Genomic DNA, 27,925 nt, shown 5'->3' on the forward strand with positions numbered 1-27,925 from the left:
GCTCCTTGTTTGCGATGCTTGATTCAACACAAAGGCGATTATAAGGAGCAATTTTGGTTTGAAACAGGTTGTAAGTAGTTAGTGATTCTGTTTGTGATGCTCTCCGATTATGTAGCTGATGGAGAGAATAGGGATGGCAATGGGCCGGGCTTGATCCTAGCTCGACCGTATTCCCTTAATATCCAGACCTGGTCCTTAAAGGAAAATAAAGATAAAAAGATAAAAAATTATAGTCCGGTCCCAAAGAGGAAAGATCTTGAGGGCACGGTAGTGCAAGGAAGAAGAAATAAACGAATGGCAAGTAAAGAAATTGCATGAGACGTGTGTCCCCTTTCCCTTGCACCCACCTAACTCTCTCCACATCTCCCTCTCCCCCTCACTTCTTCCAACTCCAACTACAGACATGGCACATCTCTCTCTCCTTCCATGGCTTCTCCCCAACTATGGTCTCCCTCCATGAAGAGGATGATTTCGCTAAACAGATTTACATGGTCTCTCTCCCCCAAGGAGAAAACTTCCCTTATCAGGAGTCCCTCCATGAAGAGGATGATTTCGCTAAACAGATTTACATGGTCTCTCTCTCCCAAGGAGAAAACTTCCCTTATCAGAAGTATTTTATTTATGGGCATTGAAGCTCTCTTTATTCTTGTTGGAAGAGGGTAGATGGGGTAGAAAATAGTGGTCGGGAAAGAAGTTAGAGGTAGGGGCGGGGGCGGGGGCGGGGGCGGGGGCGGGGGCATGGGTGGGGGTGAGAAAGGGGTTTAGAGAGAGTGAGAAAGGATTTTTAACTATTATGTAGATTTTTCTTTTCTTTTTTTTTGTATCCCTGAGCTGTACACACAACTCGGGAGTGCTCAGCCAAAGTATGAATGGACTTGGCTGACTTTGGATACACCGGTAATTGTGGTTTCCAACAACAATGGGCTTCAAATACTTTAGAAATGTAATATTTCAAGATGAGCAAAAAGAACAAGGAAAAAGGGAAGCTATGTGAGACACACTTTATTAATATCATGCATGTTGAAAATCATGAAACATTTTAGGTTGTGTGATGCAAAACTTAAGGACGTGTGGTCCGTGTTTGTTTTTTAGTTATGAGTTATGGGTATCTCTATATGTTAGTGGGTGTTAGTGGATAGTTACCTATTGTGGGGAGTTATCAAAGAATCACTCTGTGTTAGTTAGTAGTTATCTAGAAATTGTGTTTGTGAGTAGTTTGAGTGACGTAGGTTTGTGGGTAATTTGAAAACTGTTAGGTAAATGCATATAAATAGGCACCATGTAATGAGTTAATAGTGACATGTGGATGTAACATGTACAGCTCATGTGAAATGAGATATTTGTAATAAACCTTTTGAGTTTGTAATTATTTCTCCTAAAAAGAGTGTGTATTTTTTTAATCTAATACTGTAGAAGAGCCACAAATCTTTCCAAATGATACCAACAGTGGTATCCGCCCCATAGTTACCTAGAGCAGGAGTGAGAACGGCTTCAGTTTTGAGAGTGAGAGCGTAAGATCGACGGCTTCCCAAAGCTCCAAAGCTCAGGGAGAGAGTTTCGGTCAGGTTAGAAAACACAAATCAAGATCTTGTTTGAATAGGAAGCGAGTTCTCGATACATTGGGATCGAGATCCTTATTTAACGAAAACGCGTTCCATGTAAACTGAGATCGTGTTCCCATATTCATTTAGATCATGCTCCCATCGAAAATAGAAACGAGATCCCCCTTTAAGGTTGAGTCGTGCCCCTTTCTAAGAAAGGCCGCGTTTCAAATTGAAAATGATCAAGATCCATTCTAGGTGCTTTTTCAAAAAGGTTTGAATCTCCTTTTTTGCCCTTCCCAAGAAAGAAATGTATGTTCTAAAATGATAGCATTAAATGCTCGATATGTATTAAAAAAGTTATGCGAAATTGAAATGGAAATGATTGGCATAAAGGATATCATTAAAAAGACGTTAAGTATTCATGTTTGATGTGAACCCACAAGACCATATTATGTAAAAGTTAAATAAACCAAATGTTTTTTATAATCTAATTTTTTTTTATCTTAATCTCTAATGAACAATAAATCTATTTTTATATTCTATAATAAAAGAGTAATTCAGGTTTGTCTTTTATGGCACTAAACAACAATTTACCTACCTCATTTATAGCACAAACGTTTTGTGATGTATTAACACTTATTCTAAGATACACACGTGAGGGGGGGGCATCCAAATTAAAAATTTGATCATCACATCTGCATTTAATGCGCATCTTAAAAATGAAAAATAAAGGACATACAATTTTAATAATAAAAATTTATTATTACATAATTAAATGTAAAATTGGTCTATTTTATTTTTTAAAAATATATATTTATGTGAACCCTCACGGCCATATTATGTTTAAGCTAAATAAATCAAATGTTTCCAATCATTTTATTATTTTCGTTTTAATCATTAATGATCAATAAATCTATCTTTATATTTCATTATAAAAGAGTAACTCAAATTTCTCCTTGATGGCAATAAACAACAATTTACTCCATTAATAGCACAAATGTTTTATGTTGTGCTGACATGTATTATAAAGTACACACCTAGTGAGGGCATCCAATATTTTAGTGATTAAAATTTTTATCATTACATGCACATTTAATGCTCATCTTAAAAATATAAAATAAAGAAGATACTATTTTAATAATAAAAATTTATCATTACATGCATTAAATGTAAACTTACGTAAATTTGATCTATCGATATTTTTGAAACATATATTTTTGTGACCCCTCACGACCATATTATGTATAAACCAAATAAACCAAATGTTTCAAATAATTTTATACCAAATAAACCAAATGTTTCAAATAATTTTATTCTTTTTATCTTAATTTCTCCTGGTTGTGTTAACTCATTCTAAAATACACACGTGAGTAAGGGCATCCAATATTTTAACAATTAAAAATTTGATCATTATATAAGCATTTAATGCACACCTTAAAAATGAAAAATAAAGGAGATAATATTTTAATAATAAAAATTTATCATTATATGAAACATTAATCTATCAATTTTAAAAAACATATATTTATTGAACCCGCACTGCCATCTAAAAGTTAAATAAACCAAATCTTTTAAATAATGTTATTCTTTTTTTCTTAATTTCTAAAAAACAATAAATCTATTTTTATATTCCATTATAGAAGAGTAATTTAGGTTTCTCTTTAAAAGCATGAAACAATGATTTACTCCTTCAGTAGCACAAACTTTTTGTGTTGTATTAAAACGTACTTTTTGTGTTGTATTAAAACGTATTATAATGAAACAATGATTTACTCCTTCAGTAGCACAAACTTTTTGTGTTGTATTAACACGTATTATAACACACGTGAGTGAGGGCACCGGATCTAAAATTTAAAGGAACAAATTCCGTGTAAAAGTGGGATCGCGATATGTGAAATGGTATGATCGAGCTCCGTTATGAATACAATCGAGAATCCTATATATAAGAGTGAGCTTCCAAAATAATTGAAACGGGTTCTAGTCGAGATCTCGACCACAAAGTGCCAGAACTGAGTTCCGAAGCGGCGCCAAAACTGAGTTGCGGAGCGAGAGCACCACTCTAGTTAGGCGCTCCCAGTAACTATGATAATCCCTTTCCTAAAACTCCAACATAGGATAGAGATTTTGTAAAACTCCAACATCAGAGCATATGTAAAATGTAAAATTTCAACACTCCATACATCGTTCTTATTCAAACATATAGGGGGCACGAGTTATTCAAACATATAGGTACTATGTAAAATTTCATCTGACCATGGGGAGTTAAACAGAAGCCCAAATGACGTGCGTATCAGGTAAGAAATGGCAAGCGTAATTGTGTTGATCTGCTTTCTTGCCTACGGGGAGGGCTTGAAACCACATTGGGATTGGTGCCCAATCCTTAGTGTCGGCATGACAAGTCGCAATTGCTTCTACTGTGCTCCCATCTTCCGCTTTCATGCTCACCTCGTAGATTCTTCCTTCTTCAATATAGTGGCAATAGTACACAGCATAAGGATAAGGCATGTTATGGCACACTGTCGAGCTTGGCTTAGTAGGCACTCTTTGCACTTTTATTGCAGTATAAGCTTGGAGCACAGAAGCCTTGTTGATGCTAGTGCGGAGCATCGTAATGTTATGGTCCTGAGCAGAGGTGGTAGCGTAGTCTATCATGGCCGCTAAAGAAGTGAGGCATTTCTCCCCGGCTTCCAATGATTCGCACCATTTTAGGGTAACACCAACTTCTACAGCCTCACTAGAAGCGGGAGGAAACGAGAAGCGCTGTAAGATGCGTGGGAGCTCAGCAGATGAGAACGGTATGGCATCTGCAACCTCGCGGGAAAGGAAAGGAGAGGCACAACTGAATTCCGACTTGCGAAAGTAGAGAATTTTGTTCATTCCTACTTTAAGGTCCTTTTCTAAGAAGAGGGTGCTTTCGCTTGGATCACGATTCTCTTTAGAGAAGTCGGAGTACAAGAATCGGGGGTCTTTATTGCCCGAACCCATACACTGCAGTCCTGATTGAACGGGGCGAAAGCGGGCGCTAATCACATCAGGCATTCGAGTGTTAGGGAATGCCTGAGCCCAGTACCTCTCTGGTGTTGCCGCAACATGGTAGTGGCTAAGCCTTGCCTGCATGCAGCATTTAAGAAGAAGTGAGTGAACAGCAGTGGCTAAGCCTTTCCTCTCTTTCTAATACTTGCAATTTACGTTCCTAAAGAAACCAAAGGGACTGCTTTCCATATATATCCTAATTTATTTCCATCCAAAGAAAAACATAACATCTACTTATTAAAAAAAAGGAAAAAAAAACCATACTAATTTTATTTCTCAAAAAAGGTAACTCTAATAAAAAAATACAAAATTCTACTTAAACTTTAAAAATAAAATATCCCCTTAATGAGGAACAACAATAAGTACGCAAATAGTGGTACAGAGCACGCATAATTTACGGTGTGGATTTTGTGCACACTGAGATATAACCTACCGCAAGGAGAAGTAGGGCACATGCAAGAGGAAGAGGGAGGCTCTCCATAATTCTTGTGTGCTACAAAGCAATAAGACTGCTGGTTTCGTGAATTTGTTTGATTTGTGCGACCCATTTATATTGGAGGAGGAGGAATGGTGAGAGACAGCTTATGAAGTGCATGCTTGCCATGGGGCGTTAGGTCTCATTCATGTAGGATGAGGAGGGCAGTAATAAACATGGCCAAATGGGCCTTGGAGTGAGAAACAGTGTCAACTACGTGTTGGACATGCGGCCCCTTCCCCTCTCTCATGCTGTGAATGGTTGCTCTGTACAGGAGACTTTCTTTCCAGATATACAACAATATTATAAGAGCCTGGAATTTTGGATATTTAAAATTCAAATTTTTTTATAAATTTGTAATATCCAGGATTCTTCTCATGAATTCCAGAAATCTCTTTTTTGATCTATAATACAAAATTCACAATCATTTCGATGTTCATTGTTTGATTTCGATGTTCATTGTTTGGTAACAAAATTTGAAACATTGTTCACTTTAAAATTTTAATATACTCTCTATAATTAAAAATTTAGGATAGTCTCTCCCTCTCTAAATTTTTCGAGATAGTTTCCGTCTCTTAAAATTTGATATGGTGTCTCTCTCTAAAATTTTAATATACTTTGTTTAAAAAACTTAAAACTTAGTATAGTTTTTCTCTTTAAAATTTTAAGATACTTTGTCTCTCTAAAAATTAAAATTTGAGATAGTTTCTCTCAATAAAATATGATATAGTTTTCTCTATGAAGTTTTTAGATATTTTCACTCTTTAAATCTTAAAATTTGAGAATATTTCTCTCTAAAATGTTTTGGACAGTGTCTCTTTTTTAAAAAGTTTAGCTACTTTCACTCTCTAAAGTTTGATATAGTTAGTCTCTCTAAAATTTTAGAATAGTTTCTCTCATTAATACTTAAATTTTGAGATAGTTTCTATGTATGAAATTTTGAGATAGTTTCTCTCTCTAAAATTTTAATATAATTTGTCTCTCTAAAACTTAAAACTTGATATAGTTTCTCTCTCTAATAATTTTGAAATACCTTTTCTCTCTAAAATTTGTAGGTACTTTCTCTTTTAAAAATTTGACATATTTCTCTCTCAAAAATTTAATAATACTTTCTTTCTCTAAAACATAAAATTTGATATAGGTTGTCCCTAAAAATTTTTAGATAATTTCTCTCTCTAAAAACTTTTAGGTAGTTTCTCTATCTAAAATTTGATATAATTTCTATCTCTAAAGTTTCGTCATACTTTCTTTCAGAACTTTTAAATTTGAGATAATTTCTCTCTCTAAAGTAATTAAGATATTTCTCTCTTTAAAAATTTTCTGGCTATTTCTAACTCTAAAATTTAAAACAGTTTCTCTCTCTCAAATTTTAAAAATACTTCCTCTCTCGAAAACTTTAGATTTGAGCTCTCTCTAAAATGTTTGGGTATAGTTTCTGTCTTAGAAAACTTTCAGGTACTCTCTCTAAAATTTGATATAGTTTCATTCTCTAAAATTTGATATAGTTTTTCTCTCTAAAATTTTAAGATAATTTTTCCTCTAAAGTTTAAATTTTGAGATACTTTCCTTAACCATAATTTAAAATTTGAGATAGTTTCTCTCTCTAAAATTTTTTGGGTAGTTTCTTGCTCTCTCTAAAACTTGTTATAGTTTCTATCTCAAAAATATCAATACATTTTCTCTCTCTCTAAAACTTAAGATTTGAGATAGTTTATCTCTCTAAAAAATTTGGGATAATTTCTATCTCTAAATATTTTCAAGTATTTTCTCTCAAATTTGATATACTTTCTCTCTCTAAAATTTTACGATACTATCCCTCAAACATTAAATTCAGGATAGTTTATCTCTTTAAGAAATGGCATGCACATTCTCTCTCTAAATTTTGATATAGTTTCTTGTTCTAAAATTTTAGTATAATTTTTCCCTCTAAAAATTAAAATGAGGTAGCTTCTCTCTCTAAAATTTTTGAGATAGTTTATCACTCTAAAATTTTTTTACTCCATTTTAATATAGTTTCTCTCTCCAAATATACTTTCGCTATCCAAAACTTAAAATTTGTGATAGTTTCTCTCTCTGAAAATTTTGAGATAGTTTCTCTCTGTAAAATTTTTTAGCGGTTTCTTTCTCTAAAATTTTCATACCTACCAAATGTGCCACAAGTTTCGGGTCCAAGAGCCTACTAGTGGAATTCACGGGCTTGGAAATTAAAAAAAATAGGTTTTTGTGTAGAAATGTAATTGTAGAAAAGTTAGGTGATTTTCCAATATTTAATTTCTATGGAGTTGTAATATGTACGTGCCCTCAAGATCTTTCCTCTTTTTGGCTGGGTCTTTAATTTTTATATTTTTTTTGCTTTATTTTCTTTTAAGGGCCAAGCCCCCAGTTTAGGGGAATAGAGCCAGACTAAGATTAGGTCTGGCCTGGCCCAATCTCGGCCCATTGCCGACCTTGCTCTCTGCGTTGGTTACATAAGCCGACAACATCACAAACAGACACAAGCTCTCTGCATTGGGAAGCCGAAAAAGAAATGCAAACGGCTTCGAGCATGAGATCATCTTGAAAGAAAAACTCCCAACTAGTTTTTCGGAGATAACAAACTTCTTTTTATTCAATATGTTGTGTGTACGTATAACTGAAGTAACTATTAACCACAACATACGACTACATTAACTAATATATACATGATATCCATGATCAGTGCTTTTAAAATCCACTGGCTTCCTAATGCTACGTACCCAATTCCCACTATTGAATACATGCAAATTTATTTATTTTTAACATTTAACAGTAGCTTTTCATTGATGGGATGAAAAATTAGAAGAAAGAGTAACTGAAAAAGAAAAGCAAACGAAGAGAAAAAAAGAAAGCACAATTACAATCCTACTCCTCTCGCAATAGCGTCAGCACTCCCTTTCCTTCCCCTATGAATATGAATAAAGGAGACCTCCTTCCTACATAGGCTTTTGTTAATACTATCCCAAAGATGGGTCCATTGCTAAGGGGTAAAAGTAGGGTTCTTGCACCAATTGATGACATTGAGGGAGTCTTTTTTTATGAGAATTTTCTGAAACGAGTAGTTGAGTTTACTGGTTCCATGATAGAGGGCCTAAAACTCACCTTCATTAGCAGAACATGTTGGCAGGGTCCCATGAAAGGAGCAGATAATATTACCAGAACAATCTCGGAGAAGCCCCCCATAGCTAGCGACCCTCCCATCCTCCCTGACACTACCATCGAAATTAAAGTTTCACCCAGCCAGGAGGTGAAGGGAACCACGTGCTGTCTTTCATAAATTTCTTTTTTTTCAAAGCCAAAAGCTTATGGAAGATGGAGTCGAAAAACTCTTTCGAGAAGTGCTTGAAGAATAGAGTCAACAATGATATCAAACTGTCTAGCGTTTCCTTCAAAGCATCGAGCATTTCTCTCCTTCCAAATGGTTTAAAGGATAGAAGCAATGCTTAGGTGCCAAAGGACAGACACCATGAGGAGAAAGGGAGGGATCATCCATGAGGAAATAGGCCCTCAATATTATTAGGCATCGCCCAATGCCAATTACTTTTGAGTAAAAGCCAGCCCCAAATCTGTTTCAAAAAAAGGTAGTGTAGAAAGATGTGATATGCAAACTCTCCATCCTACTTGCAAAAGACGCAAACATTGACAATTGGAACTTCCTAATCCGAAGTTGATCCATGGTGAGGACACGACCCCAACGAAGCAGCCACATAAACGGTCTCAGTCTAAGAGGAGCTTTACATGACCACACCTTTCTAGAGAAGTTATTTGCGGGGATGAATCTATCCATCCACAGTATATTGTAGAGAGACTTAACTATGAAAACACCCGAAAGTTCCAGGTCCCAAATGACCTTGTCACCCCAAGAAGGGGAGAGGCATAGGTCGTAAAGTCTAGACATTAGTTGCAGGTACTGATGTTCCACTTCAAAGCTAACGCGTCTTGAAGAGAGGGTCAGATTCCAAGTGATGTTCTCCCTTTGCCATACTGAAACATCACTAATGAGAAAATTCTTTGGGATACATTTAAGAAACAAGTCAGGGTACTTGGATTTTTAGAGGAGGACCTCAAAGTAGGAATGAAGGAAAATTTCCACTTTCGTGGGTCGGACTACAATAATTCCTCTCCTTTCCGTTCTCATGAAAATGCAAGCACTACACCTTTCTCGACTGCTAAGTTCCCCGAAATCTTGCCTCCTATGTCTAGAGAGGCTCAGGAAGTGTGCGGAGCCCTAACGTGGTGTGAATCTTTGGAAGCCAAGGAGAAGTGTCTGACTTCTTTGGAGGCCGTGATTGAACATGCCAACTACTCTGCTCTGGGCCATAACATTACTATGCTTCAAACCATCACCAACAACGCTTCTGTGCTCCAAGTATACACTGTGAAGAAAGTGGAGAGAAAGGATACCAATTCTTGCTCAGTAGTGTGCCATAACATGCCCTATCCTTGTGCTTTCTACTATTGACACTATGTCAGAGATCGAAGAATATACAAGGTAAGGTTGGAAGGAGAAGATGGTAGAATAGTGAATGCAATTGCCGGGTGACATGCAAGCTTTAACTCTTGGACTTCTCCGAGCTTTGGGTGGATCGGCCCCCCTCCTGGCATGAAGCCGGATCATGGTTTTCTTTCCCATTTTTTGCCTGATAGCCACATTGTATGGGTTAAAGTCCCAATGATTTCAGAAAGCAGTGAAAATTGCTGATCCTAATCTTATTATGATTGCCATGAGCACAATGTAAGCAAGGTTTTCTAATGAATATGTTTTACATGGCTTTATTTAATTCGGTGCTGAGTTTCCTTTTTTTTTTTATTTTTTTTTGTCTATGTTTTCTTGGGTTTGATTGGCTTTCAATGGGGAAAACCTGTGTTTAAAAAATAGGTGATCCAGATCAGAACCGGCCGATTTGGATAAAGAAATCAATCAGTCCAATCCGAATCCTATAATACATCGGGAAGCAGCCGATTCCCTAATGAACTGGCACGTAGCGGCTGGTCCTTTCCAATTCTCAAACAGAACTGACGGTTTTGTCAAAGAACCGATATAAACTGGCTCCACTTTTCTTTTTTCATAGTTACTAAACTAGTTGTTTGGGTTCAATTCTATCCGGTTCTATCAGAGAATTGGCCAGTGCCACCTCCAGTTAAAATTTTCAAAGTTTTCTTTCAAAGTTTTTTAATTCTTGGTCTAGTAGACAACATTGCCAATCCACTAAACTACATCATAAATCTAGAAGCACGATCCGGGTCACCGATGCATTTCTTAAATCTTCAAGAAAACCTATAAGCTTCGTTCCTTGAACGAGATAGGCTGACCGGGAGCTATTCAATGTGCTTTTCAATTAGATATTTTGTTCATGATATGAATACTGTAGAGAACTCTCTCTTTATTAACTTAATCAAAAATATACATGACCCCGTATAAATATACTACCAGTAATAATTAAAAATAAATACCAATAATTATGGAAAATTACTTACTACTCTTATCATAATCAAGAGACACCTAATTAAGAGATATATTCCCATGCAGTTATATATATATACTGATATGTATTCATAATGATGTATATCAATATCGATATCCATATGCTAATACTCCCCCTCAAACTCAAGATGCTTTTACACAAAGCAGCTGGAATTTAAACAATAAGTTGCATAAACGAACGAGTTGGATCTTTAAGTCTTCACGTTCATAGCATAACCAATAGAAGCAGTGGTCTCTTGCTTGAACAAGAAGCACATAATGGCACTTTACAGAATGACACTTGGAAGAGCCAACAGAACTCGGTGTGGATCCGAGATAGATTCATCAGCTCGTAGTTCGAAACAAATTCAACAACTCGCAATCAAGAACACAAGCCAGAACAAAGACAAAGGTTGTTTTGTAGAGAGTCGAAACACGAGTCGACAGATAGTCGAAACACGACTCGACAGATAGTCTAAACACAACTTGGCAGATAGTCGAAACACGACTCGACAGAGAGTCGAAACACAACTCGGCAGATAGTCGAAACACGACTCGGAAGAGAGTCGAAAGCGAATCTGAGACCTTTGGCAATGCTTCCTTGTGCTATGAGTTTCTCTCACTAAGCTAAGAGTGATGATTGCTTCAACCATGGACGAAAGGAGTGCTAAAGTTTTTGTGCTTTAGAATCGAAGCGATCGATAGAAGAAGCTTGCGCAAGTTTTGAGTATGTCTTTATTGGGGTAAACAAAGAGGCTTGACTCTAAGAAGACATAAGAGTCGAGGAATTCATTCGAGAGATATTTAACAATTGAATAGTCAACAATTATGCACCGTGTAGAATCAAGGATCTCTTCGATTTGTGTGCCAGAGAGGGTGCGAAGGCCAAGACCTTTGGGGTCAGCACAGACCGGGGGCTCCCTGAATATGATCTCAAGTAGCTTCTCAAACCCCTCAAAGCCAATGAGGGAATGAAAGGCCTTTCTTATGCAAAGCACATTCAAAGTGCAAAGGAACAAAATGCATATTGAACGGAAGAAAAAGCTTTATATATAGATGGTGCAAGCTCTCTTGTGCTGTTTTGGGGTGAATTGTTTGCTAGTGTAGATACCAAGGAGGGGATTAGATTGCTAGTGTAGCGTTGGGCCAAACAAGGGCGAGAGCAGGCAATGCAATTCGATGCAAAACGGTAACGAGGGTAAGCAATGAGAGTCCAACGACCAGAACATGTGGATTGTAGGCGTTACTTTTAAGCGATGAGAGCAGGCAATGCAAACAGCTACGAGATTTTTTATTTTTTTTTTGCAGAGGGTTAACATTGAAGAAAGAGAGTCGGAATGAATTTGAAGCCAAGCTCGGATCCGACAACCTCATATCAGAGGTGTGAGCTCAGATCTCGGGTTGAGGAGCCTATGGCTCTGATACCACGTTAGAAACTCAGAATACTGTAGAGAACTCTCTCTTTATTAAATTAATCAAGAATATACAAGATCCCGTATAAATATACGGTCAATAATAATTAAAGATAAATACCAACGGTTATGGATAATTACAAACTAATCTTATCATAATCAAGAGACACCTAATTAAGAGATATAGACCCTTCATAATGATATATATATATATATATATATATATATATATATATATATATATATATATATATATATATATATATATATATATATATATATATATATATATATATATATATATACACGCTAACTGGTATAATATCCGTATCAGATTTGACCAATATGTTGACATTTTCAATATCCATTCGAGAAGGGAAGAAAGTGTGTTAGCATATGGTTACGAATGCTGCCTCTGCTTGTCAAAAAGAGATCAACCTAATTGGGACAGCGAAATAAGCTCAGATCATACTATTTGCTATTGAGAAATAAGTTGTGTGAGAGAGGTTCTTACTTATTATTTTCTGCCTCTACTCAGGGGTGGCGATGGGCTGGTACAAATCCGTGGTGACCCCGACCATGAAATGACACAACTAGGGGACCTGACCCGACCAGATAGGGTTTATAACACACTTGGATGCAACTTGCGTTAAGTCGAAGTCATTTGGACCCATAAATGACCGTCCAGGTTAGAAACATGGACCTGGACCCAAACCCAAGTTGGTTGACTTGCCAACCTGATTGTTACACCTACCGGTACTTGGATTCTAGTTTGTCATTGAAGAGTCTTGAATTTTCTTAAATTTCAAAGTACATCACAAGATTTTATACTTTTGGTATACAACTTCTTCACCATTGAATAACCTCAGTAAATAAAAAAAGAAAGAAAAGTTTGCAATTGGGCTCTCAAAGTATAGGGAAAAAAATAAAGTAGATGATTATTTAGGTAAGAATGAGTTTTTTGACACCTACATCACACGAATCAAAGATTGGACAATCTCAGTTAGGTCTTGAGAATTTATTTATTTTTTTCCAATACTTAAGAGAGCTTAATTTGCTAACACTTTTTTTTTTTATTGAGGTCACTCAATTGTGCAGAAGTTGTATCCCAAAAATTAGAATTCTCAAAATTACTCTTTTTTTTGGAGTTTATCCTAGGCCGAAATGGACAAATCTCTAACGGGAGTATAAAATCTTTTGGCATAATAATATAGTACTTGCTTGAGTAAAAATCAAAGGCCCTTGGTCAAACTCAAAACGATGGCAAACAGAATTCCTTTCATACAAAATGCATTATCACATTGGTTTCACAAAGCTATATTTTAGTAGAATGAAAAGTATACAAGGAACCATTTACTTGTAACACAAAGAGGTCACACACTATTGTCTGCAGATTTAAGATTCGGTAGTCGAAAGTGTGTCATTGACTAGACTCTGAGTTGAAAAATATTTCCTCGGAGTTTAAGTCACAATCCAAATCATTTAATTTGACATCTAATGGTTACTAGCAATTGTGACCTGCCTACAAGAAAGAATAATGGTACACAATCCCTTAATAAAAATCCCTTATAAAAGCATCACAACACACGTATAAAATATGGACTTCATCCTCATCTAAGGTGAAAAAATAGTACAAACTTATATTCATCATAAAAGCCAATTATAAGCTTGAAAATGAAAATTAGATGTATTCCATAGTACTTTTACGAAAGAATAGCTTTGTCAAATGTTCGTGTGAGATTAACCCCAATCTAGGCAACAAGACCAGTTACCCATAACTACATATAACAGCTCTTTTTATGAAATTTCGAATCGGGGAAAAAAAATAAAATAATAATAATAATAATAATAAAAAGGACATGATTTCCATTTTTCCAAGTTAAAAAAAAACGCGTTTTGGAGAACAAACAACATTCTAAAATGAATTGAGAAATAACAAGAGCAACAACTTATGTGAACTAAACTAAGATCTCTCAATAACATCAAAGAAGAAGATGTTTTAATCACAAAGTGTGGTCTGCTTGGAATATAATACCCATTTAATTCGTTTCTCTTCATTTATTCATTGCGAATTAGTAAAATTGATTAGATAAAGACTTTTTGCTTTGAAAAATTGAAATCAAATGTTATTAACAGTCCTACGAACGATATCACTAGAGATGAAATAAAACCCAAAAGGTTGAATTTGGCTCATTTGATTTGTTTTTCCTTGTTTAGTGTTATTTTTTTTAAAGACCAAGTGCATATTTCAAAGGAGCACCTCCTTCTCTCTCTCTCTCTCTCGGTAATGCATCTTAAAGAATAATCAAATGCCTTAGTTTGGATGTGTAACAAAAACCGTTCACCTTTGGAAAACAGGATTGCATGTTATATGGCAATTTACTTTTAGTATAAGGAGTTCACAATTAGTTATGGCCTTCAGTTATGAAATCTGACCGCCTAAGGTATAATACAAAGTTTAAAAAGTTTTATTTTGGGTATTGACACTAGTTAATATAATATTTTCAGCCTATTGAGTTCACATGGTTGATTATGATCTCTTTGTACAAAAGATAAATGGTATTATTGTATATTTTTTCTTAAAAATCTTCTAAGTTATTTGACATTGAAATGAGAATAAATATTATTTTACTTTATTGTATTGGTAGACTCCTTTATCATTTATGAAAATATTTGAAGCATAATATATCGGATGTATCTGTTTGGCTAGTTTTCAATAGATTTTGACATGACAAAAAAGACTACCGTATAATGGTTGAAAAAAATCACACGGTCAAAGTTTATTCAATCTAAAAAATAAGCCAATGAAAACCATGGATTAGAGTCCATATAAGCAAGGAAACGGCATTTAGTAAATAAAATCCTAGATACTACAAAATATGACTTCTCCACGTCGAATTGAAGTACATAAACTTAAAATGGATGACTAATAATATTCTCGGTACTTCAATTCCAATTGAAATTTAGCGGAAAAATCGGCCGAGTAGTTTCTACTCGGCCGAGTTGCTCAGGCTCGGGCCGTTGCCAAGCCCAAGTAATCCTGAGTTGGAGGTCTAACTAGGGGAATTTATAAAAAAGCTAGGAAAATATAAAAAAAGGAATGGTTTCGCAACCTTAAACAATCCAATTAAGGCGCACCTCCAAATCCTATCACAATATATAATTTATCTGAAAAAATTCTTAGGATTATCTGAAAATGTATTTTCATATCTAATTAATTTTTTTTTAAATGGTTAAAATTAACTAGATCTATAAACATATGAAAATCAAGAAAATAGATAGTCTAGATAATGCCATGCAAGATGCACTATTTTTTAGAATTAAAATATTTGTTTTTTTCATCTTCATACATCCCGATCTCGATATGATCAATTAGAGGGGTTTTCAACATTAAAACAACATTTTCAGATGGGTTTTTTTATGTGCATCTTTAAATCTATGTTTTAAGGTTGCAATTTTATATAAATGTTTTCCCATAAAAATCCTAAAAAAGAAAAGAAATATATTTGTAATACGTTTATTTATGGTTTCTATAAGTTTGGTAAAGATTGGAAAGTATTTTGGCCATGAATGTTGGTTTTTATATTTTTCCATATTTTTTATAAAATTTCAAAAAATGCCCCGATCATAAACTCATTTTTGAAAATCTATTTTTTGTTGCTTTTTAAACCACAATTAGTTTATCTTGTTGCATTTTATTGAAATATATTTTTCCTATTTTTAGGATTTTTTGGTAGTTTTTTCTGTTTTAATAATTTTCAAACAGTACTCGTCTCTACTCGGGCCGAGTTACTCAAACTAGACTAGCACTGGGTTGGGGCATAAGCAAAGTAGTCGGCCAAGTCGACTTTTCCAACCCTTCGTTTAGAATAACGAGGTAAAAAATCTTGCTAACCGCTAGATGTAGAATTGGGTAGCTGAATGTATAACTTGATACCAAGTCCAAAATAAAATTTATTGAAGGCACGCTCCGAAGCCGTCCACCTTTACATCTAATTTCTTGAAGAAACACTCCAAAGCCGTCCACCTTTACATCTAATAACTAGGCTTGATTGATCCCATTCCATTAACATATTTTTCAATGAAATCGTTTCCTTAGTACTTATTCCAATGAATCAACGTAAAGTTTTTACTACATTATTTGTAATGGAGCATCCAAAATTTTGTGGGGGATCTAACTTCCATACTTATCAACTTCAAATTGTTGAAGAGAGAAGTCGTCGTTTCATGCACCACTCCTTTAATGATCGTTGGATCATGGCTTATTTGCCTACGTGGAAAGCAAAGATCTCCATGCACCACTCCTTTTAATGATCGTTGGATCATGGCTTATTTGCCTACGTGGAAAGCAATTCTCGTACCAACCATTGGATTCACCACTTTAGAGAGAGAGATAGGTCAATGGCCGCATGTCCAACATGCACTGAAAACGCTTTCCCTCTCTCTATGGCACGTTGCCTATGTTTAATGGAGCCCTCTTCCAATATAAATGGAAGCCCTCACTCCACCACAATACAAAACCACCATCCTCTCTGCTTTTGTATAATCATGGAGAGGCTCCATCTACCATTTGCCCTACTTCTCTTTCTGGTATGTTATGTCTCAGCATTCACAAAATCCTTTGAAAATAAGCATGTTGTGTACCATACACAATTGGCCATCTACTAATTGCCCAAATAATTGGTACTCAATAATGTTACTTGGAAAACCTTTTATTTGTAGTGTTTCGTATGTTGTGTAATGAATGGATTTTTACTCCCTTTGCTCTCTTCAAGAGCACATTTGGTAAGCTTATAAATGTTTTCGTGGAAGTATTTTCACATGAAAGAATTCTTTTATGAGATTGAATGCAAGAGTTGTTTCACATAATTGGCCGCTAATTAGTATGATGTGCAAAAACTTCAACACCTTATCATACACCTTATCACATGAGGGAGTTTTTTTTATAAAAATACTTTTATGGTTACCAAAAGTTCCTTAAGGCATTTGCAAAACAATTGTGTCAATAATATTTCTCCCATTAATTATCATGTATCAATAATTGTTGTCTCTCCACTTATCACAAAAATGGTGAGCTTTTGAGTCAAACAAGGGCTCTGTCTGTGCTATGCCGTACACTTTATGCATATACAATGTTTTTCAATTCTCAACAGTAATAATCTATCTAACTAAAACAAAAAAATTTCCTAACTGGAGTACTGATTTTCACTCACTTCTTGTTAAATGCTGCATGCAGGCAAAGATTAGCAATTACCATGTTGCGGCGACACCAGAGAGGTATTGGGCCTAGGCACTCCCTAACACTCCAATGCCTGATGCTATTCGCGCCCGCTTTCGCCCCGTGCCACCAGGACTGCTGCGTATGGGTCTGGGCAATCGCGACCCCCGCTTCCTATACTCCGACTTTTCTCAAGAGAATCGTGATCCAAGAGAAAGCACCCTCTTCTTAGAAAAGGACCTGAAAGTAGGAATGAACAAAATTTTCTACTTTCGCAAGTCGAAATTCAGTTGTGCCTCTCCTTTCCTTTCTCGCGAGGATGCAGACACCATACCTTTCTCGTCTGCTGAGCTCCCAAGCATCTTACAACGCTTCTCGTTTCCTCCCGCCTCTAGTGAGGCTGTAGAAGTTGGTGTTACCCTAAAATGGTGCGAATTATTGGAAGCCAGGGAGAAATGCCTCACATCCTTAGAGGCCATGATAGATTACGCTACCCCCTTTGCTCAGGACCATAACATTATGGTTCTCCACACTAGCATCAACAATGATTCTGTGCTCCAAGCTTATACTGCAACGAAAGTGCAGAGAGTGCCTACTAAGGCAAACTCCACATTGTGCCATAACATGCCTTATCCTTATGCTGTGCACTATTGCCACTATATTGGAGAAGGAAGAATCTACAAGGTGAAGTTGGAAGGGGAAGATGGAAGCATGGTGGACGCGATTGTGGGGTGTCATTCTGACACTAAGGATTGGCAACCATTTTCAACTTGGTTTCAAGCCCTCCCCGCAGGCGAAAAGGCTGATCAACTCAATTATGCTTGCCATTTCTTACCTGATACCCACATCGTTTGGGCTCCTGTTTAATTCCCCATGATCCGAGGATGCAGTCAAAATAACTCATGCTACTTAGATGATGGATTAATAAGGATTTATGCAAGGTCTTCATAAAGTGTGGCTCACAGAGCTTCCCTCAACCGATATTTGTTTCCTTGTTCTCTTTGCTCATCTTGAATTATTATGTTTTGAAGTATTCAAAGCCCATACTCATGGTTGTTGAAAACCATAATTACCAGGGTAGTGTATCTGGATTCGACCGAGTCTAATTAGACTTTGGCCGAGTACCCACCTAGTTGTGTACAGCTCGGGGTACATTAAATTTTTTTTAAAAAATACAAATAACAAATAAAAAATAAAAAAAGATGTAAAAAGAAAGAGAGGGATGTTGTGCAGAGGATCAGGTGGGTGCATGGAGAAAGGAGAGACACGTCTCTTTCAAGCAATTATCCTGCGCCCAACGTGTTTACCTCTGCTTCTTTGCACTGGCCGCGTCTTCAAGATCCTTCTTCTTTGGCCTGGCCTTTAATTTTTTGAAAGTTTATGCATAGATTGGGTTTTTTTTACCGTTAAAATAATGGTATTACTTCTAGGTCATTATTATTCGGGACGTATTCATGATTTTTTTTTTTAAATTGATCTCCAGTCCGATATTTGAAACATCATATTGCTTTATTTATTCTTTCAAAAATCTGCTCTCGTCTTTCTCTCTTCTCTCTTTTGCTCTTTTGTTTTTGTCCTCTGTATTTCTCCCAAGAAACTGCAGCCATTGCATGGTTCCATGGTAAGTTAACCAATTCAAGAGACAGAAAACCACTGGCTATGATTTCATCAGAATGACTACATCTTGGAATACCTAGAAGAAGTTAGTTCTTGCCTCTAGAGTAAAGAAAAACACGAAAATATCACAGTGAATTCTAAAAATCAGAAAGCTACCGCAATGATTATTTAAGATACAGCTTTTGAGATTTTTCACCAAAACTAGACTCTGAATGCTTCTAGAACTCATTTAGAAGGTTTTGGTGAAGGCTGAAAAACACTTTCATTGAAAAGCCCTCACCTCAGTTAGGGTTTTAAGCAGCGTAACTGCTGCAAACTCTTCTTATAACAAATCTTAAGCCAAAATCATGAAGAACAGTAAAAATTGTGATAGGATCTGCATCATCTAGACCATTGATCCTTGTTTTGCAAGAGATGGGATTTGCATCACCCAGACCATCGATCATCCTTGTTTTACATTCCTTCGTAGTTTTGCAGGTTTCTTTGCTACCTTTGTTGTTCAACACTGTTTTGAATGGTTGTCCCACAATCTGGTTCGGTGACTCTCTGTCACTCCTTCTTTTGCATCATCCAGACCATCGATCATCCTTGTTTTGCATGAGATTGGAGAGAGAAAGAGAGAGTGAGTATTTTTTAAAAGGAAAGAGAGAGAGGACGAAGAGAGAAGAGTGAAGAGTGAAGAGAGAAAAAAAACTTCACCTTCCTTTACTTGGTTCAATTACCTTATTATAGGGTAGTAAAATAGTATGATGGGGTTTTCTTCCTCACTGATTTACCCTAAAAAGAAAAAAAAAAAATATTTTCCAGGGGATAAATAAAGCAGTCCGATGTGACAAACTTGATAAAAAATAAAAAGTTTATGGATGTGTCCTTCAATGTAAGAACGGCTTATTTTTTTGCTAGACCGTTGTAACAATAAAATTGAGGACCAGGAGATTTTCAGAAGATAAAAAATCTTGAGAGATAATTTTATGGCCGTTATTAAGAGAGAAATTTTTTTTTTTTATGAATTCTTCCAATTTATTCAAGGTGCAATATTATATCTATTACATTACGCATAGCAGACATTTTAATGACACCTGAACATTACGCATAGCAGACATTTTAATGACATCTGATAGTCACTGTAGTTGTATGTCATGGTTAGTAGTTACTACATTTGTATGTATGTATCTAAAAAGTTTTCTTTCTCCTAAAATCTAGTTCGGAGTTTCTCTTTCAGGATGATCTCACACTCGAAACCTTTTGCACTTGGTTTTCTTGCTTCCTAGTTTGTTGTTTGAGATGCTTGATTTAACACAAAGGTGGTTGCAACGAGTAAGTTTTTTTTAAAACAGGTTGTAAGTAGTCATGGATTCTATTTGCTCCCTAGTTTGTTTGCGATGCTTGATTTAACACAAAGGTGGTTGCAAGGAGTAAGTTTTTTTTGAAACAGGTTGTAAGTAGTCATGGATTCTATTTGCTTCTTAGTTTGTTTGAGATGCTTGATTTAACACAAAGGCGGTTGCAAGGAGTAAGTTTTTTTTGAAACAGGTTGTAAGTAGTCATGAATTCTATTTGTGATGCTCTCGGCTTATGTATCTGATGCAGAGAATAGGGATGGCCATGGGCCAGGCCTGGGTTAGGCTAGGGCTGATCCTAGCTCGGCTCAATCCCCTTAATGGCTGGCCCTGGTACTTAAAGGAAAATACAAAAATAAAAAAATAAAATATTATAGTCCGGGCCCAAAGAGGAAGGATTTTGGTGGCATGGTAGCACAAAGAAGCAGAAATAAATGCATGGCATGCGGAAATTGCATGAGACGTGTTTGTCTCTCCAATCATGGTTTCCCTCCATGAAGAGGATGATTCCGTCGTTACATGGTTATCTAGAAGTTATGTTTGTGGGTAGTTTAAGTCACGTGGGTTTGTGGGTAGTTTGAAAATTGTTAGATAAATGCCTATAAATAGACACCATGTAATGCGATAATAGTAACATGTGGATGTACCATGTGTATCTCCTGTGAAATGAGTTATCAGTGATAAACGTTTTTAGTTTGTAATCATCTCTCCTAAAAAGAGTGTGTACTTTTTTTAATCAAATACTGTAGAAGCACCACACATCTTTCCAAAATATACTAACAGCAGTATCAATGGCTGCCCAAAGCTTCAGTTTCGAGAGTAGCAGCATCAGATCAATGGTTGCCCAAAGCTCCGGAGCTCGTGGAGAGAGTTCCGGTGGTGGTAGAAGATACGGTTCAAGATCCCGTTTGAATAGGGACCGAGTTTCCGATACATTGGGATCGAGATCCTTATTTAACGAGAACGCGTTCCATGTTAAATGAGAACGTGTTTTCATGTTCATTAGGATTGCACCCCCCTCCATAATAGAAACCGGATCCCATTTAAAGTTGAGTCGCACCCCATCTAAAAAAAACCACGTTCCTATTTGGAGATGATGGAACTCCATTCAAGATACATTCGCATAAAGGTTTGAATCTCCATTTATTCTCTTCCCAAGAAACAAATAAATATTTTGAAATGATAGCATTTTGAAATGATAGCATTAAATGCTAGATATGCATTCAAAATCTTACGTGAAATGGAAAGCGAAATGATGAGCATAAAGGATATCATTAAAAACATTTTAAGTATTCTTGTTCCATGTGAACCCACAAGACCGTATTATGTAAAAAGTTAAATAAACCAAATGTTTTCTATAATTTAAAGTTTTTCATTTTAATCTCTAATGACCAATACATCTAATTTTAGATTTTATAATAAACGATTAATTCAGGTTTGTCCTTTATAGCACTAAACAACAATTTACTTCAATAGTACATACTTTTTGTGTTGTGTTAACACTTATTCTAAAATACACATGTGGGTGATGGCATCCAATATTTAGTAATAAAAAACTTGATTATTACATACGCATTTAATGCACATCTTAAAATAAAAAATAAAGGAGATACCATTTTGATAATAAAAATTTATCATTACATACATTAAATGTAAAATTGATGTATCTTATTTTTTAAAAATATATATTTATGTGAACCCTCACGAACATATTATGCATAAGCTAAATAAACTAAATGTTTCCAATAATTTTATTCTTTTCGTCTTAATCTCTAGTGAATAATAAATATATTTTTTATATTTCATTATAGAAGACTAACTCAGGTTTATCCTTGATGCCAATAAACAATTTACTCTATCAGTAGCACAAACTTTTTGTCTTGTATTAACACGTATTCCAAAATACACAAGTGTGGCATTCCAATATTTTAGTAATTAAAATTTTGATCATTACATGTGCATTTAATGCACATCTTAAAAATACGAAATATAAAATATTTATCATTACATGCATTAAATGTAAAATTGATAGATCGATTTTTTTTTAAACATATATTTTTGTGAACCCTCACGACCATATTATGTATGAGCTAAATAAATCAAATATTTCCAATAGTTTTATTCATCTTGTCTTAATCTCTAATGAATAATAAATCTATTTTTATATTTCATTATAGAAAAATTACTCAGGTTTCTCCTTGATGGAACTAAACAACAATTTACTCCATCAATAGCAGAAACCTTTTGTGTTGTGTTAACTCATACTCTAAAACACACACCTGAGTGAGGGCATCAAATATTTCAATAATTAAAAATTTGATCATTACATATGAATTTAATGCAAATCTTAAAAATAAAAAATAAAGGAGATAATATTTTTAAAATAAAAATTTATCAATACATCCATTAATTAATATATCGATTTCGAAAAACCTGCACAACCATATTATGTAAAAGCTAAATAAAGTGTATGTTTCTAATAATTTCATTCTTTTCATCTAACTTTCTAACTAACAATAAATCGATTTTTATATTTCACTATGAAGAGTAATTCACGTTTCTCCTTGATGGCATTAAATAACAATTTACTCCATCGATAACACAAACTTTTTGTGTTGTGTTAACACGATACTAACACACCGTGAGTGAGGGCACAAGATCTACAATTTAAAGGAATGTGTTCCGTGTAAAAGTGGGATCACGATCCGTGTGATCGAGCTTCGTTATTAATGCGATTGAGAATCCTATAAATAGGAGCGAGTTCCAAAAATAATTGAAACAGATTCCAGACGAGATCTCGACAATGGAGCGCCAGAGCTGAGTTCCGCAGCAGAAGCACCACTCTAGTTGGGCTCTCTTGGTAACACTGATCAGCCCTTTCTACTGTCTCCAATGACTTGCTCACTAAAGTGATGCACCTGACGACAACTTAAGATGTATGGGAGATGCTTTACAACACACATAAAAGGAAAACAGTTGCCAAGGTTCTCCAATTTAAAACAGAATTGATCAATTTACAAAAAGGCTCTCAATCAGTGGCTGAATACCTGAACAAGTTTAAAACTATATGTGACCACCTTGCAACAATTGGTAGTCTAGTAAGTGATCAAGATATGGTTCTCTATACCCTCAATGGTCTTGGTCTAGAGTTTAAGTCCTTTGAGACCTCCCTAATGATCAAACCACCATTTCAGCCCTTCTTAGAGCTTCGATATTCTCTTCTTACATATGAAGTTAGGTTTGTATCTTCATCCATTGTTGAAAGTAATTTTCAAGCCTTGGTGAACACATCATCAAGGCATAGAGGTGGATATATTCAAGGACGTGGTCGTTATGGAGGTAGAGGTCGCATCCTAAATCAGCAAGGCATCCTTGGAGCGAACCCACCTTTCCATCACTCTCCTCTATCAAGAATGGGAATGATACCTCACGTAACTTGCCAGTATTGTGGGCGACATGAACATATTGCTAAAAACACCTGGGACTTAAAAAATATCTCATCGTCCCACAATGCACTATTGCATGATTTCAACAATCTATCGACCACTACACTAACTAATCCTTCCTGAGTTATGGACTCTTGTGCAACTGCTCATATGATAGATGAAAACTCTCAACTTAAAGGTTTGATTCCTAACCAAGTTCTTGTATGGTATTCATTGGAGATGGTACTGCCCTACATATAACCCATATTGTAACTGTGAGTATTTCCACTACCTTTGGTTCCTTAAATATTCCCAATGTTTTACTTGTTCCCAAACTAAAGAAATAACTCATATCTGTATCTCAATTTGCTAAAGATTTTAAGTGTTGTTTTGAGTTTACCCCTCATGGTTGTGTTGTAAAAGATCAACAAAGTGGGAAGGTGATTGTTGAGGGGGTGCTGAGAGAAGGTTTGTACGTGCTTCAAAATGATCAACTCTATAGTCTTGCTATAATTATCTCCAAAGCTAAAGGAGGAGCTAATTTGTAGCATGAGCGCCTAGGTCATCCTAGTTTCACTACTATCAGTCGTCTTGGAAGAGAGTTAGCTCTACCTAATTTTGTTGATGATTTATCTCCTGGCTCACTGTGTTCTTCTTGTCAGTTAGGAAAACACTTTGAGTCTACACTTGACTCTTCTAATAGAAAGCTTTATGCTTCTCTTGATTTAATTCACATTGATGTTTGAGGTCCAGCCCCAGTTACTTCCTTATCATATTCTAAATTTTATGTTATTTTTGCGGGTGATTATACTCAATTTACTTGGATATATTTTTTGAAGCAAAAATCTGATGTGTTTAATTGTTTTGTTAAATTTAACAGTTATATTGAGCATCATTTTTCTCGCAAACTCAAGGCTTTTAGATCTGATGGTGGAGGTGAATTTACATCACATGTTTTTAAAGAATATTTGAGTCAGCAGGGAATTCGTCATCAATATTCTTGTCCTTATAGAGGAAGTATAGAAACCTTTCTTTTACTTTACAACTACTCGATTTAAAATCTAAAGCACAAGAATGATTCTAACCTCATCCGACACAAAATATTTATTAGGAGTAAGCTTTGTGCACGCGAGATGCGGGATGCCTAACACTGATGGTTGCAGTTTTAGTGCAAGACCATATAAATGAGGAGGCATTTGCTACTGCTACTAGGTTCAATGATGTGCCCTATATAGTGATAAACTGTAAGACATTGACTCTCTTATCTAACTATGGTTCAGAATATTGTTTGTAATCCCCCCTCTCTCTCTCATGTACGACAGTGAAAAAATGAATTTTTATTGCATGGTATATCTATCTAAATTATTTTATACATGAAAATGTATAAAATGAGATTATTTACTTTTGATACAAGGATACCATAATCATCATTGACGGTTAGATTTAAAATCGGGCGGTTGAAAGTGTGTCATTGTTTAGACACAAAGTCCAAAGCAAAACTTCTCGAATTAATTTATAAATTTAAATTTATAATTGAGAAATATTATTAATTGATATAAAAAAGCAAATTTTAATTTATAAATATTTTAAATCACAAATAAAGTCAATAAGATCACTCACTTTTCAATTATCTACTAGACAACTAAATTAGTATTTAAAATTATGAAATTAATGTTGTCTCAATTGGACCTAACTAGTTGGTTCTTATTCAAAACCAGTGAACTAGTGGGCATTCCGGTCTCTTTGAATCCCCAGATTGGAATAGCCATCAAACCGGCCTTGAATTGGTGGACCAACCAGTCCATTGGGAATGGAAATATTATATTTGCAAGGGAAAATTACATAAATATCTGTTATATTTGGTGTTGTTACGGATGTACCCAAAAGTTTCTGTTATTACATGTCTGTCCATTTTTTACCTTTCATAATGTAATTTTTTTAAAACGACGGTGTTTAACATCCGAATTTAAGGGTTTTCGGATGTTCAACATCTGAATTCAATGTATTTTCGTCAACAACCGAAAATATGTTGAATTCGGTTGTTCAACAATCGAAATTTAGCGATTTTCGATTTTGATTAGCAGAAAATTTTTGCCCTAAAACTTCCCGTGTCTTAGCGGAATGTTTATGTTTTTTTTTTTATAAAGTTGGGAGGAAACAAACAAAATACAGTATCATACGCACATCATGCCTCCTTTACTGTCTCCCCAATATAGTATCCTACAAAGTTGAAGAGATTGACTCACTATTTGGTCGTGATTGGTACCGTTCTTACTATTGCCTTATACTGTTGATTAATTTTTGCTTATTTTGTTACAATTAATACAATATTATATTTTTTTATTAGTATTTGTTGTGTATTGTTGATTAATAAATAAAATTTGTTAAATATTGTTGAAGTAGTTTGTTTGTATAATTATTTGTTGGTTGTATTAATATTTGTTGTTTGTATATTGTATTCCTTGTTTTGGCTAATTATTGTTCAACTTATTTGTTTGTATTAATATTTTTTGTTTATTTTGTGCTTATTTAAGTATTAGTTGTTTTTTTTTGTTTATTGATTACTTGACTTTTTTTAGTATTACACTATTTCAATCTAATATGTAATACTGACATTTTATGAACCCTAAAGTAGTTAGAAATATCCAAATTTTTTGTATTCCTTATTGTATTGATTTTTTGTAACACAAATTTTGCTATGCATTTAATGCCATAGTATTGACGATGGTTATCGAGGGAGTGCAACTGGTATTCAAAAATGGGGGGTCATTTGAGACGAATGCAGATGATGAACATGTTATTTATGAAGGGAGAAAATTGAAGGTCACGAAGTATAATGGAAATACTTTATTGGAGGAACTAAAAAATCATTTTGGTATTTTAATCATGTGTGATCCAAACAAATTAGCTATTATGTACCACAACACAAGTTTATCTGGTGGGCTTGAGTTGATTGATGTAAGTGATGATATAGATGTATTTTTTATGTTGGGAGGAGAATCTTGAAGAATTGTTGTATATATTACCACTACAATGGAGTCAGCACGAGAATCTGTTGCTGATGGTCCATCTTCAAGGAATAGGTATATCTACAATTTACTTTGTCATCTGTAAATTGTTTTATTTTAATCTTTTATGTGCAGAAATTGTTACTTCACCTTACACTCTATCTTTTGTCTACAGTTGGCGTACGTTTTACCTGATCAAGATCAAAACATTGAAGTTGTGCCCGACCTTGAGCTTGTACCAGAGCATGATATGGAGGATATTGAACCACTAGAGAGCCCATGTAGAGGAGTTGGTAATGAGGATCAATTGGATTTTGGGCAAATATTTGAAAATGTCAATGAATGCTGGCATCTAGTTGATTTTGCAATCCACAATAATTTTGTTTTGCAGTTTGACAAAAGTGAATTGGACGGATGTAGGCAAGTTGCAAGGCAGAGGGTGTACATGGTAAGTGCAATGCTTACGAATTGGCAGTACCACATACTTTAAAGTGAAGTCTATTGTTAAGGAGCACATATGTGATGGTCTAATGGGGAGGGTCCATCAGCCACTAGCTCGTAATGATTGAGTGGAAAAAAGATTAAAGGCCGCCTTATTGACCAACCAAAAATTAGAGCAAAAAACATCGTAAAGGATGTCCAACGTGATCATGGTGTCAGGCTTTCTTACATGCAAGCTTGGCGGGGAAAAGATGTTGCTAGATAGATGATAGATAGACCTCATGAACAACAATACCATGACCTCCCCTTTTATATGGAGAAGATCTGAAGAACCAACCCGGGAACCGAAGTTCGTATCCACACAGATGAAGGCAGGTTCAAACGACTATTTATTGCTTATCGTCCATGCATTATAGGTTTTGTTAATGAATGCATGCCACTAATTGATATTGATGAGACATTCTTAAAAAGAAAGTATCAAGGCATATTATTGTGCATCATCGCCCTAGATGCAAATAATGGGCTCTTCCCATTGGTATTTGCAGTAGTTGAGAAGGTGATAACCAGAGTTGGTATAATCTTAATTATATTGGGTGAGATATTGAATGAGTATGCTAATCTGTCTACCTTAACAATTATATCAGATAGATAGAAAAGCCTACAAGAAGCAATAGAGAAATGCTTTCCCACATGTTTTTCCATCATTCTACATGCGACATATGTGAGAGAACTTCAAGGGCGTTATGAAAAGGTCAGCAAATACTAAAGTATTGCTGATGCTGTTTTGGAAGGCTGCCCATAAAGCGACCATTGGTGGGTTTGAAAAAATAATGTTTGATATACAGTGTGTCGATCCAGAAGCATATGAGTGGATTAAGAATATCCCTCCCAAATTTTGGACGTGCCTATTTCTAAGGGTCAAGATACCTCTAC

At 35.3% G+C, this 27,925-nt stretch overlaps 1 protein-coding gene and 1 pseudogene across 2 annotated transcripts; one reads left to right on the plus strand and one right to left on the minus strand.

Moving 5' to 3' along the window:
- Window positions 1-3,666: 3,666 nt before the first annotated feature.
- LOC18441805 (BURP domain-containing protein 3) lies at window positions 3,667-5,094 on the minus strand. Its single transcript, XM_088845968.1, has 2 exons — window positions 5,011-5,094; window positions 3,667-4,655 (listed from the first exon to the last, which is right to left on the minus strand). Exons 1-2 carry the CDS (start codon window positions 5,056-5,058, stop codon window positions 3,807-3,809), a joined length of 897 nt encoding a protein of 298 aa, XP_088702094.1. The 5' UTR covers window positions 5,059-5,094; the 3' UTR covers window positions 3,667-3,806.
- Window positions 5,095-9,142: 4,048 nt separating this feature from the next.
- LOC105421233 (BURP domain-containing protein 5-like) lies at window positions 9,143-18,192 on the plus strand (annotated as a pseudogene). The gene is made up of 2 exons (XR_016041390.1): window positions 9,143-9,436; window positions 17,180-18,192. The product of XR_016041390.1 is annotated as a BURP domain-containing protein 5-like (transcript).
- Window positions 18,193-27,925: the final 9,733 nt, after the last annotated feature.

Source organism: Amborella trichopoda, chromosome 9 (genome assembly GCF_054954075.1).
Source record: "Amborella trichopoda isolate Santa Cruz 75 chromosome 9, AtrichopodaSantaCruz75HAP2 v2.0, whole genome shotgun sequence".
Classification (NCBI taxonomy): Eukaryota; Viridiplantae; Streptophyta; class Magnoliopsida; order Amborellales; family Amborellaceae; genus Amborella; species Amborella trichopoda.